Below are 16,469 nucleotides of genomic sequence, written 5' to 3'. Positions count from 1 at the left end.
CTCCTTCTCGACCTTTTGCTACGGAGAGTTCTGCAAAAACCAACAATGAAAGAATAGTAATATAGCTGAAAATTGAGTGAGAGAGGGAATATTGTTATTTGCCATTAGTTTCAGTTCATTGGGTCCTAATGCGTTTCTAGTTCTTTTGATAGCCGCAAAAGTTTTGATATTTGCAAACCTGCAGATCTGTGGAGCTGTAGAGTTTTCTCTGAGGTTCTTTTTGAGAAACGAACATTATAATCGTTTTATTATAATCGTTTTTAACACTATGCATCAGTATTTAATGGATTGATTATTCGTGTAAAGCCATTGGGACATACAATATGAGTTTCTCGAAAAGACATTTCTCCACATAAATAATGTAATATGTGAAAATTTATGGTTGGCTTTTGTCACTAGTGTTGTTACATTCGATTCCGTGTTCTGGTGTGCCCTTTAAGTGTGCTGTGTTTAACTGTGGATCCGCAATAGGTCCTTGAAAATGTCGCTTGAAATGTCCCGCTACAGGCTTTTAATGTTAGACTTATCGCGGTACTCCCGAATATGGCGTTCCTGGGCCTCACGACGCTGCTTGCCCTCTGCAAAGGCGGTCATCGGTTGCCACTGTCCGGACTTCGGCTTGGGCTTGGGACGGAAGCGCTGCTTGCGCGCGTAGAGGGGACGGCGCTTGTTCACCCACCAGGCGAAGTCCGGTACTATTAGGACCATCGATTTTATCACCGCCTGGTGACGCTTGATGTAGTCCCGACGCTCGAGCCATTTGCGGCCGTACTCCCATCCGAGGATGTAACCCATGCACGGAGGCTCGTCGTCGCAGTTCTCGGGAATGGGATCCGGCCGGACAGTCGCTGGGAGAATCGCTCCGATGTGATCCTTGGCGACAATGGGCTTTGAACGTTTCCAAACACCTTCTTTAAGCATTTTTGTAAACAGAATTTGTTGTTTGTATGTTTTTCGTTTTTCAGTTTAATTTGTTTGATGTTGACTGTATGCTGTCTGGTTGTAGAATGAGTTTGGATGGGATTGAATTTACTTGATAAAAAGTAAATCGAAGACTACTTGGTCTGGATCTCAAAGATCATCTAAGTGATGGGAAGGTGGGGATTAACAAATACGTACTCGGAAAGAAACAAAAATAATAAAATCAAGTAATGTTAAAATATCATCAAAAACACTTGGATACCTCTCACAATCTCCAAACCCTTTTCCCAAGCTCCACTCCCACTCCACCTACAGACAATACACGTAATAATTTTAATTAAATGCATCAAGACCATTGACCAAAACAAAGGCACCAAACCACCAAACACGAACGGCGGAAAGACAGGGCAGGGAAATGAATCCCGAAATGAGTTGCAAACAAATTACGCCGCAGAAATGGGCTCCCAGCGGTGACAAATTACAAGGAAACAACGGCACAACGGCGGAGAGCGATGCCAGCGATGAGAAATGATGACAGCGCACAACGGTAACCGTCAGAGAGAGAGAGGCAGAGAGAGAGAGAGAGATGAAGACAAGGACAGAGCGCAGTTTAAGAATGGAGTGTGAGTGTGAGTGCGCGAGAGCAGGCCAGCCATCACAGCTGCGGCGCACAAAGGGCTACAGAGGAAAAAGGAAAGCTGCGAAAAATTTGCACAGTATTAGATCATGCTGCGACCACGTGGTTATTGTGACCCCTATGTACAGTGTAGACTACGGTTACATTAAGAAAACTTTGATTGCATAATTGTGAATGGGAAAAGTACGCTGCGATACGTGGAACTGGTAGGAAAACCAGCTGGTGCCATAGCCACTTCCGCTGTGATGTATTCTTGCACCTTTTGGCACGCGTTGTGCCACTTTATAGAGCCCCACGTCCAACTGTTCCACTTCCGCCGCCTTCCTCGTGTCGTAAACAGCCTCAGACCTCAGTGGGATCACTCCATACTTGACCTATGGCCAGGAACGCCCCCGCTGACTGGACTGCGCCCTCATGCCGTGTTTTTCACATCCCTGGCATCTTCCTTTAGTCGAGACTTTTTGGTTGATTTGGGTTTTACGCTAGGATTTACATCTGTTTGCATTTTGTCCCGCTCCTTTGTACCGGACTGAGCAAATGGGCGATTTGTTTTCAACTCCATTTGGGCTCACAGAGAGCCATTATAGCCATTAGCAAAATGTTTTTAGGGTTTTCATTTCGGCATTTTCCACGCCATAGTTTTGTTCGGTTTGGTTTTATGTCTGCTAACTCAATTAGCAGTTGGGAATCACAGAAGAGAATAATCGTCACTCCAGCCTTCACTTTCCAATCAAGTGTGACGTTTGAATCCATCAAGCAGATATATTCATTTCGAAAAAAAGGTAGATAGAAAAGAAAACATTTATTTTTTATCATGACAGTCTACAAACAGTATAGTCGCGCCAAGCCATACCTGCCGAAAGACCCGAAAAAACACAATTTTGGACATCAATCCTTCACCCCCTCCTATGAGAAGGACGCTCCAACGATGAGTCTGCTGATGTGCTGGCACTACGGCCGCCAATGGCTGGAGGAGTCCAAGGAGTTCCACGAGAAGATCGCGAGAAAAGAGCGAGGCTTTATACAACCCGACATCCAGGGCTGGCTGCAGAAACGCATGACAGCCGCGACGCGTCGTGCTAATAATCTGGACCCTGTTCAGAAGAAGCCTAAATGGGGATAACCATATGGTCAAAGACCATGGAGCTTGTACAACAGTTAACTCAAGTTAAAAGAAAAGAAAAAGAAATAATTGTACAATCAAGAGCCAACCAAAGCTTTTATTCGTTGATCGAGTTATTCAGTTACCTAATTGATTCGTGTTCATTTGATTCTAAATAAAACATACTAGCTCACAGAAACGCGTTCTACCTCATATCCATCGTTGGATCCATTGTTGGCATTTCCTTTTTTAGTTCTCTCGTATTAAATATTCTTCCCGCACTTTCAGTTTCCACTCTTGGAATAGCGGACTCCCCTACCAGTTCCTATATGATAGGCCCCCCACAAAGTACAAAACTCTTTCAAAATATCTTTCCACTCACTTCAATACCAACTGAGGCATAACCATTGGATCTACGTATAATAAAAACCACTTCAGAAAACTAATTTTTGAGCATTAGAAAGGGCTGGCCGCCCTATGTGTACATAGGTAGTTTCCCCCCGCCCCAGACCTATTGTGATCCGGTATGACTTTGCTTTCAAAACATATTTGTAACGGCAAAAAGCCGACACAACAAAAGCGTAAGACCCAAAGATGGCAGAAAGGCTCAAGTACACGCACTTCTAAACGCAATTACGTTTAGCTTTTGCCAAGGGGTTAGGGTAGTGGTAAAGGGAATCAGAATGATGGAAGGTACGGGCACAATCATGCACAATTTGACGATCGTCATACAGAAGCAACAATCTCCATCACCTAAGGGCGAAACTTGAAACAGATTTTGTGCTCTCTTGACTTTACCCCTTCTCAGGCTCATACTCGTACGCATCCTCTTCTCATTCTCCTACTCCTCTTTCCATTCTTCTCTCTCTCTTTCTCTCTTCTGGAACATTTCAGCACGCCCCAGGTGAAAAATAAAACGCATGCCTAGCGCAGCAACAGAGAATGCATCATCATCATCCTCACCACACACTATTGCCGTCTCGCTTGGTCAACGCCATTGGGGGTTTGGCATTGAGCCTACGTGCATATAGCCATCGCACTCACTCCCTTTCGGTGGCACGCACTCTTCTGACCTTTTGTATAGAGGGATTTGCCTTTATTAGTTTGTCTAATTGCTTTTCGCAACTATTATTATGGCATTTTCTGTTGTTGCTGTTGCTGTTGGTTTTTGTCCACATAAAAAAAGTATCACAGATGTGTGAACCCCGCTCTGACCCCCCATGGGTACCCCTCGCTCTTTGATTTGACTCTTCGCAGGGCATACAATATATAACATTCGTTTTTCGCTTTTGGGTGTGCTTTGGTTACCATGTTCCCATCTACGATGTTCGGCTACTACTTTTGTAATACTGTTTTTTTATAAATTCTGTTAAAGAAGGCGTGAAATTTTTTTTTGGCTGTTTCAGCATTTCCGTTTCGTGCGAGGCCCCCTGTTGCTTTGAGGGTGGGGCTGGGGTAAAGGGTCAAGGGGGCCTGGGACAGGGGAAAGTGTTTTTCATTAAATTTTAAATACAATATTATTTAATTTGGTTTGTTGGTTGATGGATGGGCAGATGTCTTTGATGACAAATTTGGTTGCATATTTTCAGGGGTATTTGAAAGGAATTTCCATGGCAACAAAGGTATTTGGGTTATTGGTTCGTGGTCCTTTCTTTTCCATATGGCATTCTTTTTTTGCTCGAAACTGGATGAATATATTTAAAACTTCTTAGTAATCACTAAAATTCACAAAAGAGAAGGTGTGGGAACAAATTTATAGATACACACATTTCTAATAAACTTCTTAAATTTTGCACAAAATTTCAAGGTTTTTTCTTGAAGGATCTCAAACCTTAACTCAACCTTTATTCATAGTTTGGAAACAAAGGAAACTATCTTTTCCTAGCTCCCAGTTCACTCGAGACCTATCCCAACCAGATATATTTATTGTTCTCTCTCCTGATGCATGGCCTGCTCTGGGGCTGGAAGCACAGCAGTTATGGCTCCCACATCTCCTTGAGAAGAGAAACACTTTGGCTGGCCATATATATCCCTCACTTTTTATGCCCTTTCGTTCCTTTTGAGTTATGTTATTTATCATTCGACTGTGTAATTTTTCATTCGACAAACTTTCAGTGCCACACGCACCAGTACGAAGAGGCCAAGGAGGAGACTCGGGCTCGGACTCGGACCCATCTGCTCTGGGGCAAACGAAATATTTTGCTTTGCTTCTTGACATTTATTTCTCCCATACAAAGCGAAACAAAAAGAGAGGACGAGTGGAAAGAGCGAAGAGAAATATGCGAACAAAAACAATAAAAAGTGTAGCAACAACAATCAACGTGCGATATTATTAATTTTACTTTATTTGTGGCGCATTCCTTGCGGGCGCCCAGGAACAGCAGAAGGACCAACGGAAAAAATAAGTAAACCAGAACCAAAGTCACGCTCATCCCATACCAAAAATAAACGACATGTGGACGTGAAGGAGGAGGAGGTGGAGGAGGAGGAGGAGGAGGCGCTGGGCGAGCAGGAGAAGTTTTGGCCACCTTTGCGTGTCCATTGGTTATAATTCAAACTGCATTGGGAGAACCTCAGAGCTCAGGCCGCTGCACGTTGAAATAAATATAAATGTCAAAACTGAGTGGAGTATTTCAGGGCGAGCTTACACATACAACGGGGTATATACACATGATGTATACTATATGTGTATATAGTATATATCATCAATCGTTGCACTCTGGTTCCGAGTTCGGGTTACAAATGAATCATCGGGAGGGTTGAGATGCGTGAGAAATCCGGGATTTCGTTTGGCAAATTGCTGTTGAAAATGAATGGGAGAAAGGTATTGAGGATTGTAGAAGAAAGCTATATAATTTAGAATTTAGAATGATCTTTAATCAGAGCAAAATTTCCCTAAGACAAACTCTTCATTAGCCTTTCCTATAAATATCGGTTGTCCGGATAAAAAAGTTTGAGTTATTAATGCAGATTCTCCTTGAATCAATCAATCTTTGGGCATTACACGGGATCATTTATTGTCTTCTTTAGTTATATTTTGGTTTAACAATGTTCGATTCTAGCTAACAACAAAATCGATTCCCCTTAACCCAAAATAACTCATTTGGCGGAGTCAAACGGCGCTATGTGGCGCCGACTATCATAAATAATAAAAACACCCAGCCGAAACGAGAAAAAACCTAACTCAAACATTGAATTTTATTAATGACAAAAAAGGCAGCTTTTTTGTTTAAGTTGCATTAAAAATGTATTACCAAAAAAAGTCAGAAAAATGCATTAATTCATTCATAAGACGAGAAGTTGAGCAAAGCACTTGACCAGTTTTTGGTTCCAGTATCTGTCGCTTTTTTCTGGATGTGGGCTCCAACTTCAAACGGCGATTTTTATCGTTTTGTCTCCATGGAGATGTTGAAAATTTTAAGCGCCATCATTTATTATGTAGGGCTCGTTATTGTTGTTGCATTTATGCACAAATTTATGTGATTTTTATGCGTAGACATAATTATAAAAGTCGCTTATACTCGAGGATCCAATCCCAACAAAATGACCAAAACCCAAAAAAAAATTTAAGAAAAACACAAACCAAAAACCAACCCATGTCCAACGATCTTCAGGCTTCATTTGTTGGCCACTCTCTGGTCTCGACTCCCAGTGGTTGGAGATGGAGTAGGAGTTGGAGTCAGAGTTGGGGTTGGAGTTGGAGCCGGCGCTCCAGCTACACCTCACATTGTCATAAATTATAAAATTTTATGCGTAAATTAATGACAACGTTTTTTTCTTCGTTTTGTTCGTTGGTCTGCCTGGAGTATTTTCTCATTCGTTGGAGCTGAAGCGAGGAATTCCCTATATGGAGAATGGGTATAGTATACATGACTGGCACTGGATTTTCAGTGGGGATTAGATAGATATTTAGAGGGAAAAGAATTAGAAATGGATTACGTTATTTGTTATCTTTTCAATAAAGTTCTCTCAAGTGGGCGATTGTTTTCATATATGTAGATTCTTCGGGAGAAGGGCATGATGAAGGTATGGAAGACGTTGAAGAGATCAGCATGGATCTTTTCTAAGATCATAATAGTCTTCGGCTAACTAAAAACAATTCTTAATTCTCTCCCAAAACCTATGCCCTTCAGAGCATCTACTATTCGTAGTAATCCACATCCATAAATCACCTCATTTTTTAATCACTTTTTTTGTGGTGTTTCCAATTTTTGTCATGTCTTTAGTCAGATTAAGTGTTATGGTCAACTGAATTAGTTGCATGAGGGTTAAGTCTTACAAAAGAAGGGGAAATTCTTGAGCTCGGGATCAACATGGTTTCAATATTAACAGACCATGGCCATACGAATATTAATGATGTGAGAAATGGGAAAATTTATGCAGAAATGATTGAGGAAAATGTTGGTCTAATTAACTATAAGTGGCTGCAGTCTAATCAAATGTTTTCCAAGGCACAATTTTCTCATTTCTCTGACAACAGCAAGCACCATCGCCAGAGCAACCTCAAAAAAAAAAAAACCGCAAAAAGAGGCAAAACAATTGGGACCAGGGCACAGCAAATGCAATCAACTTGAAATGAACAATTGCTTTTGATTAAACAAAAGTAGCAGTGAGACAATTCCCTCACTCACTTACTCCCTCAGTGGATTTCTCTTTCTCTATCACATGGCGTATCAACAAAATAAAATCAAATAAATTAGGCAAAATGAGGGTGGCCCCTGATTGTGTTCAAGGGGGGATACGCATGCAACCGCAAAGTGCGCAAAAAAGTTCATTGAGGGACTGTCTCCCTGGCAAATAAATAGACAGCTGAGGTTTGGAATACCCTACATGGGTTTTCATATATTTATGTGTGCCAAGGCAACTTTTTCTTTTAGAGATATATTTATATATTATCCAGTTGATAGATAGGGTTTATCTGAAACAGTCTTAAAATCGACTGTGCTGCACATTCTTAGACTTTCTTTGATAGTATTTAATACTAGATGATCACATTTCAGCTATCTAAAGTACAACCTTTTCACCTACAGTATGTACTCAACCAAAAGAACCCACATAAATCCAAATTCTCTACAATTTTCATATTCATAATTCCCTTTATTGCTCTGAGTACTCCTTCTCCTTCCAAGAAGGGGGGAGGGACGGGTCAAGTGGTCTACGATACCAATTTAGAGATATACAGAGACTGTGAGACAGAGAAGAGAGTGAAAATAAAAACAAACTTTGAGCTGCGGATTCTCCGCCAGTCACAATTTGTCATCAGCTTTGGCCACTTAATCATCAGAGCCCGAAATAAAAAATAATCATGCAAAATTTGCCATGCTCTATAAGTCCTCGCCGCCAGTCGCCCAAAACCCATCCGCAGCATTTACATAAGACTCAGAGGGAGCTAAGCTACAGGGAGGAGGAGGCAGCTATAACCATTATCCCTTGTAAAGGCACGAGGCAAAGCCTGCGACTTTGCTTTCGGTTGGGAGGCTTGCATGACGTCTTGTAATACGTCAATGACGACGGGTTGTCTAATAGATTGTTTATTTCTTATTTCTTCTTTTTGTTTTTTTGGTGTACTTTTTTGATGAATTAAAGCAATTTGCCATAAACATAGTGTCCATATCTATATATAGGTTCTACTGCCACTTCACTGGGAAGTTGGAACCGAAACGGAGACTGCGGGCCATAAATTTTCACACGAAGGTGTCGCATTACAGCGAGTCTCAAGCGCTGCCCGAAAAACTGGAAGAGAAGCGGAGAATGGGGAACTGGAACTGGAACTGGAACCGGAACCTCCACCCTGCCTTTGCAGCTACCTTTGCTCCTCGCACAAGCTACTTCTCTCTTTCAGTCACACTCAGGTAATTTGTCGCCTTATCTTGTCAACATTTTATTTTTAATGGGCCCTCAAATGGGTGTCTGAGAGTGCGAGAGAGGGAGTAGGCTGGCTATGTGGGTAGCAATTATCCGATAACAAGGTTGTAATTAGATAAAGTGGCAAGGGCAGAACCGATGAAACAGAGTACTAATTAGGTAAAAGGGGTAAAGAAAGGCTGGAACGATCACGTGCGATCATGCTTAATAAAGCTACTAAATGCTTGAAGAACTGTCCGCCTCCGTTTAGCGCTTTCAATTTTCTGACCGCAGCCTCCGCGCACATCAATCATGGACCAGGGCCTGTGCCTATGGGCGTATCTGTGGCCCTTTGCCTGATTAATTAAGTTAAAAAAATTGCCTACCATTTAACATCCAAACAGGCAAGCCCTCTGCGATCCTGGCCTCTGCTCCTTTCGGGCAAATTAATTAACAGACATCACTTCTGGCCCAAAGTCAAGTAGAAGGTCTCTCGTGCACCGACTGACTGACGACTGCCACTTTATGAAAAATTTGTGTGTCTTTGTTGAGGTTCGGGCCACCATTTATCAGGAATTGTGTAAAACAAACACCTGTTCAACGTTGCATTTTTATTGTGTGAGAGTGTGTGTTCGGAGGCGTAACGTCATTTGGTATTGTTTGTTTAATTGTTTTTGGCATTTCAAGGGATACACTTTTGAGGTTTGGATTAGCTTCGAATTTGTAATCGTTAAAAATAACATAATTCATTGTATTCTTATAGTAGTATAGGATTCATTAGTAGGGGTTTGGATTGGAATCAAGCCTTGGATTGATTGTATTGAGAAGAGAATTTAAGAGAACGTTTCGCTTAAATCATCTGACTTTTATTATTTTACTTAATCATTGTTATTAATGGTTAATTTCCAATATACTATATGTACATATGTGTACTTCTAAGCCGACACATCCAGAGACCCCATCAATCAGCAATTAACGATATCGATATATAGCATTACACCCACCCCTCACATCACGCCTCTCCTCAGCGAAACCACCTCATAAATTAATAATAAAATCGTATAATCATATTGTGTCATATGTCTAATCATTATATTATCGGGGCATACAATATAATTGCCCCAACCACAAGTGGCACAAAGCTATTAGCAGGGGAGGGTGTGGCAGTGCGGTAGTGTGAGCGTGAGAGCATATGGCACTTGAATGATTTTTATTGTTTCAAACAACATAAACAGCCTCAAGGAAACACTGAACAAACCCCCAAAATTGCCCTTTTTGGCTTTGGATGTAACTCCCCGAGAGCAAGACGAGAGGGTAGCACGCAGCACAGCCCCCCATTCCACCCACTTAAGTGCCCAAAAGAACAACAATTTATATATATATGTATATGTATCCGTATACGAGAGTATACAGGGTGCAAATCCACCCTCAATGGGGGCCCCACAGCAACGAGTAAAATGGCAATGAATCGAAATTGATACACCCCCAAAATTTTAACGCCGCATTGAGAGAATCCACGGGGGATCCCACGACGACAGGAACCACGAAGGCAGCGCATATCCTGTCGTGTGGCTGCCGAGCATCAGGACGAAGCAAACACGAGAAGCTGCTTGCCGTCCGGCAATTGGTTGATTCAGATCCAAAGGAGCTCAGGAGTGGGGGTTGAGTGGAGGACGGACTCCCCGCCTGGCTCCAGGCGTCAGCATCATCATTGGCGACATTTAAGCAGGCCCATAGCCGGGTCCCTGAGCTTAATTCAATCAATTCTATTAAGGACTGAGACTGCGACTGGGACTGGGCCAGTGCGTCATCATCGCCCTGATCCAATTTGGCTCCACGGGAAATTTAATTACCCTCGGCCATGGCTGCAGTCGTTGTCGTTGGCGTGACGACAAAGTCCTTTTTAAAATCCAATAAAGTGTCGTACAATTAAGTGACACGGATATCCTGCCGAGCCTGCCTGAGGATTGGGGACTGACTGTCCTGTCCTACGGTGTCTCTGTTTGAGTTTGTGCTTTGTGCCGGGCTTTGTCTCTGGCTTTCCCCTTGACGTGCAGCCTTTTTCTGCGGCTGTGGCAGTGCTTGATCTGTTTGTTTTTCAGCTTCCGTCGCATTATTGAAACTCAATTAGTTGGAATGTTGTTTCAGTCAGGGAGAGCTAAGAATGTGCTTGGGAGATATCAACCCTTGTATGGGGTGTAGCCAAGGCGATCCTTAAGAGAATGGGAATGCAGTTTATTGAATATCTATGACTTTTGGGGATACTAAAGGTTTGAGGCTTAAAATGTCATTTGGGATATACATACATATGTATCTGGGATATTACCAGTAAGGTCAGCTCTACTACTAGCAGCTTACAATTCGTCCTTGGCCTTCTACTTTTGAGGACAATCTTCGGCCTCATTAGCCTTACTTCTCGACTTGGCCTTTTTCCCGTTCCGAGGCCACTTCAGACCGCTCTCAAGGAGTCAACAACTTGAGGAACTGTTACTCCTTTTCTTTCTTTTAGCAAAGAGCAAACACTTGAGCGGAAAGTGTTAAAGGCAGCCACTTGAGAGATTGTCCAGAGCAAGTAGAAAAGCCTAACGACTTCCACTCGAACACTTTTCAATGAAAATCCACCACAAGAAATGTGCAACCGAATGCGCATTTGCAACTAACAACAAAAAAAGCTGCCAAAAATACAAGGACCCGGCCATATAATTACCGACTAAGGCAAAGGAGCATAATGGCAAGAAGTCGGTACCTCCAGAGGCAGGAAGTTGTCAAATGGAGCGTGAGAAAGTTTCTGGCGCGCTTTTTTCTTATGTATGGCCTGCACATATGGAGGGATCTTGATGTGGACTCTGGAAGTCGAAAGTCAAAACGGCAACGAAAATAATTACACACCTTCCTCCTTCTTTTCAAGAAGTAGGAGTTTCTAGATCTCGATTCGGCTAGGGGCTAGGGGAGACGCCAGAGCTGCCCAAGGCGACCCCCATTATAGAGCCCGGCCAATTGTCCAACATCCGGGAATATCAGATTTCCATTTCGCGCATTTAAAGTCAAGTAAATGTCAGCGTCTTTGTGACTCTCTGAATGTCGTTGGTCGTTCCACCAACGATAATTGTACCCTCCGGTACGGGACCGACCCTCCCAACCCATCCATTTCCATCCAATATTTCCCTCGCCGTTCCCTTCGTAATTGTTCACTCAGTCGACACGCCCCTGGACAAGGCGTGGAGGGGAGTGCTCGACTCTATTGTTCCGGCCTTCGTCTTCGAGAGAACTTCATCGCTTCGGTCCTTGTTCTTTGCTCAGCCCCTTACACTAATGAGGGTCCTTGGCAGCTTCTTCTCCTGCCATTGACACATTTCTATTCGCCTTGTTCGCTTTTGTATTTTATCAAATATTGCCCCGAACTTCAGGCGAGCCGAGATGTTGAGCATTTTCAAAAGCGCATAAATATTTATGCAATGAAGCAAAAACTTCTAAAAGTTTCCGGAATTACGATACAAAGGGTTGAAGATCGAACAGGCAGATCGTCGAGCTATGAATTTTGGGTGACTTTTGAGTACTGCCATGGATGGATTTTAATATGAAATGATTTCATTAGAAGTGTTGCTGAATACTTTAATTTAGTTTTTTATTGTGGAGAAATGTTCTGCTACTGTGGTCAAACATTCTTTTGTTACTCAAGACTGGCACCGCTAGTCAACACTATCAGCGCTAGCCAACACTTTTTATTCTTTATTATAATATTCAATGCTGCACAAAATAGATTTTATAAAATCTTTATTGTTCAAACTGTTTGCCCCAAAATTATATATTCCATATATAAAAATAAATTTCTCTTTTAGAAGACACCTTTCGAAATGGTTGCCCTAACACTGACAGTTGAAGTATCCTTGTCAAGTGCTTCCCCTGTTTGCTGGGCCAAATTCATGGAACATTTCAATCGACATTGATACCCGAACCAATCATCATTCATGTCTGGGAGAGAAAACTGCTGACCTCATCGCACCTACAGTACGACTTATTCCGGGTCCCATCCAGGTAGTTAGGGAGAACTGTTTTGTCGAGTAGCGAGAAATCAATTTAATCCTATTTTAAATTCAAACAAAAACAGGACTCTGTAAGCCATTGTGCACACGCCTATCCGAAAACAGAGACAGAGAGCGAGAAATTGAGAGGGCGGACAGCGGGCCAAAACAGGTCGAATGTTTAGCAAGTGCCGTTAAAACTTAATTAGTTGGATTTTCGAGAGGGCAGCAACAGCAACAGGGACCGGGTCCAGGGCCAGGTCCAGGTCAAGACCCAGGCAGTCACTTTGAGCCTCCTACTGCGTGTGCCGCAGGATAAACGCCCCGGAGCGACCTTCGCTCGCTCCTTTCGGGGTTCCGTTTCGTCTCTCCTCCGACTGCTATAAGACTTATAAGGCTGCTTGTCAACAAACCCACGTGTTTACACTTGCCGCTGTTTGTGGTTGATCTGCTCTTGGGCTCGGTTTCGGATTCGGATTCGGTTCGTTTTGGTATCCGTTGTCTACCGCTATCTCAAAGGGTTATCTCCAGGCGTCGCCTAGAGACGAATTTAATTTAATTTTATTGATTACAAATGATGTCTCGAGACAAGACAACGGCAATAATAACACGACAGCAAGACAAAAACGGAAAAAAATATCAATATCAGTTTATCTGTCTAACAATTTTATTAGCCAGGCAAGTTCGATGGTTCGAGTCTTTGTGGCTCCTTTGCTGGTATACTCTTAAAAAATGGCGGAGTCCTTCTTAATACAGATGTTGGGTGCAGAGGATTTGAGCCATGTGGTATTCGAATTGGCTTTTCTGTCTTAAGATAGGAGCTCAAAATGTTGGAATAATGTCTCTGATAACCAATTTTCACCTCTTGGCAAATAGTTGTGTTACTTTTTCCTTCTAGTAAATTATGTTCCTCCTGTGTTAAGGTGTTCAGGAAGTGTATTTTGAAAGGGCATTCAAGTTTCGCCTCAGTCCCTTCAGAAAATTCCTCCGGCTGTCAGGCCTGCAGCCCTTCGATTAATTCTCCATTTTGTGGCTCACTGGCCTGGTGCCTGCCCCGACTGGGGATCCGTGGATCCGTATCGTTTTGGCTTAGTTAACAATTATTAATTGATCGTAACATTTATCATAACCCCTTTGGGACTTCGGGAATATGGAAATTTACCTTTTGACATTTAGTTTGTCGTGGGCTCGGGACCATCATTTGATATACGGAAAGAGATAACTTTTGGTCTTTAGCCGACAGAACCAGATCTTCTGGTAGATAATCTGATATGGCAGATGGGAAAACTGAGATAACTTGAGGGGAAAACTAAAGTTTCAGCGGCGGAAATGAAAGCTGAAAATGCTGGAAAAATATTCAAACGAATCAATATTCGGAGAGACAACTTTTGGATCTGTCAGCACGGCAGAATGGTGGTCCTGGCCCACTCCACTCGAAGCCCTGTCAAATGTTGAAATGAGCTGGACAATTTGTGAAGCATTTCATTTGTTGATTGTCCTTTGGGTCGGTCCGTGTCAAAGGTCGGTCCTTTTCTTTCCTTTCCTGGGATTCCTGGGCAACATCCCGCAGGGCGAGCCTGCAATTTGCCTTTGGCCAAATCAGCTGGTGGTCTCTCAATTTTTTGAGGAGAAGTTTTCAAACCGTATTCCCGTTTTGTGTCCGCGTGTGTCCTTGTAGGTGTTCAAACCCAAATTAGTGGCTTGTGCCCCTGTCCTTAGCGTAAATCAAATAGTTTTGGCTTGTCATTGAGGTTTCTTCAAGGCAGCTGCATTCCCCGATCAGAGTCCAAGTTCCAGTTTCAGTTTGTGTTCCCCCAATCCCAATAGCGATCTCATTTACCATCCCATCTCCATCTCCATCTCCTGGCTCCTGGCACTCTGTGGCACTCTCTGCGGCTCTTCGGGGCCGCTCATTAGTTATGATTTAGTGTGCGCATAAACAAAGTTATTAAATTTCCATCCACGCTCCGCCAAACTACTAAATTGTCTGCCCCGAAGTTGTGTAGTCATAAAAATTAAAACCATAAATTAAATGAATATTTATTTACTACGCCATTGCCAAGCATCTCTGTCTCCTCTCCTCTCCTTCACGCCACGCCACACTCCTCTCCCACTCTTTTGGCCAGGAAAAGGAGATGTTGGCCAGGAAAGCCAAAAGGCAAACAGAAATTTAATTAACGCTTCTGTGTACATGTAACTACACTCAGCGGGGGTGGGTGGTGGTGCTGACGGTACAGATGATGGCAAAGGCGGTGGGCTTTTGGAGCTGGAGCTGGAGCTGCAGCTGGGGCGTGGCCCTTCGTAGAGCTTCTCCCATGAGCCATAATTAACGATTAATTAAAAGTGCCGACCGAGCACAGCCGAACCGCACAAACAAACAAGAAAGAGTTTGTTGCAATTACAATCTCGCACATAAATTTTAATTTTTAAATTGAGGAAAAAAGAGAGGAGACATCTCTCCAGCTCCAGCAATAAAAAATAAAAACGGAATTAAAAATTTTCCAAAATATCTTTTTAAAGTGCAGATTGATGCAGCCAAAGGAAATGCTCATCAAAGTCTTAGAATATGTATTAAAAAGCTGTGAATAAAAATCAGATATCTTCAACTTGAATTATTAATAAATAACCATTATAAAAGTGACACTTGAAAGACATTGATTAATGCGATCAAAATGTAAGAACATATGGTTATAGAAACCTTGAAATTACGGTAGTTAAAAACTCAACAAACAAATTCCATATTTGTCAATTCCAGATCATTGCATTGACAATCACAGTTCCCTTGTTCAGATGATCCCTTTTGCACTAGGTCTCCTGTCTTTACCTATACACCCACAGCGAAACTAATTTTTGTTCTATTCCACCCAATTTCCTGGATATTCAGGGCATAAAAATGCAGCTCAAGACGAAAAAGAGTTTCCCAAACTGCGGAAAAAATACTCGTACCTTTTTATGCGAACAAAAGTCAGGGCAGTGAGGGCCCTAATGAAAACTAAACTATTTAACCAGAAGTGGTCGACATAATTGGCTCAAAAGAGTTAAGGCTGGGGAAACTGTAACGCCTCTACCTAGAGGACACAGAACTCAAACCGAAACCAAGACCGTTCACAGGTAGTTGAGGTGTTAGGGCTGCTCTGGGACCAACGCCCACAATAACAACTTGACTCGGGCGAACGTCAGCGGAGGAGGCATCTGTATAATTTATGCTGGCGAAAAATGCCCAATGGCCGAGAAAACCTCGAAGCAAATAGAGAGACAGTCCCAGTCACAGTCACAGTCAGAGCTGTAGTCACAATTCAAATGAAAATCCTGCCCGAGGTCCGGCTAACAGACCATAAATCACAAAGGTCTCGGTCTTGGTCTCGGAGAGAGTTAGAGGCCGGAAAGTTGACTGACTGCTTGACTCGGAACAGGGACCAGCACCAGGACCAGGACCAGGACAGGGATGAGGACAGGGACCAGGGGCCGAGGTTTACTTGCTAAACTGCCAATTCAGACCATAAAATTTGCTTCAAGGTTTCCGTTTCAGCCTTTGTACGTGTCGACTGTTCAATGGAAAACGCCTTGCGGAAAAAGGATGTGATCCTGGGCCTGGGCCTCACCTTGATGTTTATGACATGTAAATATTTATGGTTGACACGACCTTGTCAGATGTGCCTCCCTCTATCGTTCTCGTTCCCTCCTTGTCACGCACTTTTTTTATGATTCTTTTGAAGCAAAATTGTTCTCTTTCCTTCTCCGGCGAAAACTTTATGATGCATATAATTTTTCCCAAATTTTATTTTTCCGATTTCTCGCTAGGATTTCAGTTGCCGGGTTTGCCGTGTGTCTGGTGCGTTGTTCCGGTGTCTTGGGATCAAGGGTCATAAAAAAATTGACTTTCGTAAGCTATGTTGCCAAACTGTAATCCTCTTCTCGAGGCTATCACGCCTACGGATTAACA

At 42.7% G+C, this 16,469-nt stretch overlaps 2 protein-coding genes across 2 annotated transcripts; one reads left to right on the top strand and one right to left on the bottom strand.

The window, feature by feature from the left end:
* Positions 1-424: 424 nt before the first annotated feature.
* On the bottom strand, positions 425-1,017 carry LOC108154115. The gene has a single exon (XM_017284240.2). It carries the CDS (start codon positions 919-921, stop codon positions 502-504), a length of 420 nt encoding a protein of 139 aa, XP_017139729.1. The 5' UTR covers positions 922-1,017; the 3' UTR covers positions 425-501.
* A 1,223-nt stretch (positions 1,018-2,240) lies between these two features.
* Positions 2,241-2,850, top strand: LOC108154116. Its single transcript, XM_017284241.2, has one exon. It carries the CDS (start codon positions 2,373-2,375, stop codon positions 2,679-2,681), a length of 309 nt encoding a protein of 102 aa, XP_017139730.1. The 5' UTR covers positions 2,241-2,372; the 3' UTR covers positions 2,682-2,850.
* Positions 2,851-16,469: the final 13,619 nt, after the last annotated feature.

This window comes from Drosophila miranda, chromosome 2 (genome assembly GCF_003369915.1).
Source record: "Drosophila miranda strain MSH22 chromosome 2, D.miranda_PacBio2.1, whole genome shotgun sequence".
In the NCBI taxonomy this organism is placed as follows: domain Eukaryota; kingdom Metazoa; phylum Arthropoda; class Insecta; order Diptera; family Drosophilidae; genus Drosophila; species Drosophila miranda.
Note: the sequence above shows the minus strand (reverse complement) of the source record. Positions and strands in the feature narration are given on the sequence as shown.

Excerpts from the sequence above, each read along its gene's own strand:
- LOC108154115 (XM_017284240.2), bottom strand. The coding sequence starts at position 921 with ATGCTTAAAGAAGGTGTTTGGAAACGTTCAAAGCCCATTGTCGCCAAG.
- LOC108154116 (XM_017284241.2), top strand. The coding sequence starts at position 2,373 with ATGACAGTCTACAAACAGTATAGTCGCGCCAAGCCATACCTGCCGAAA.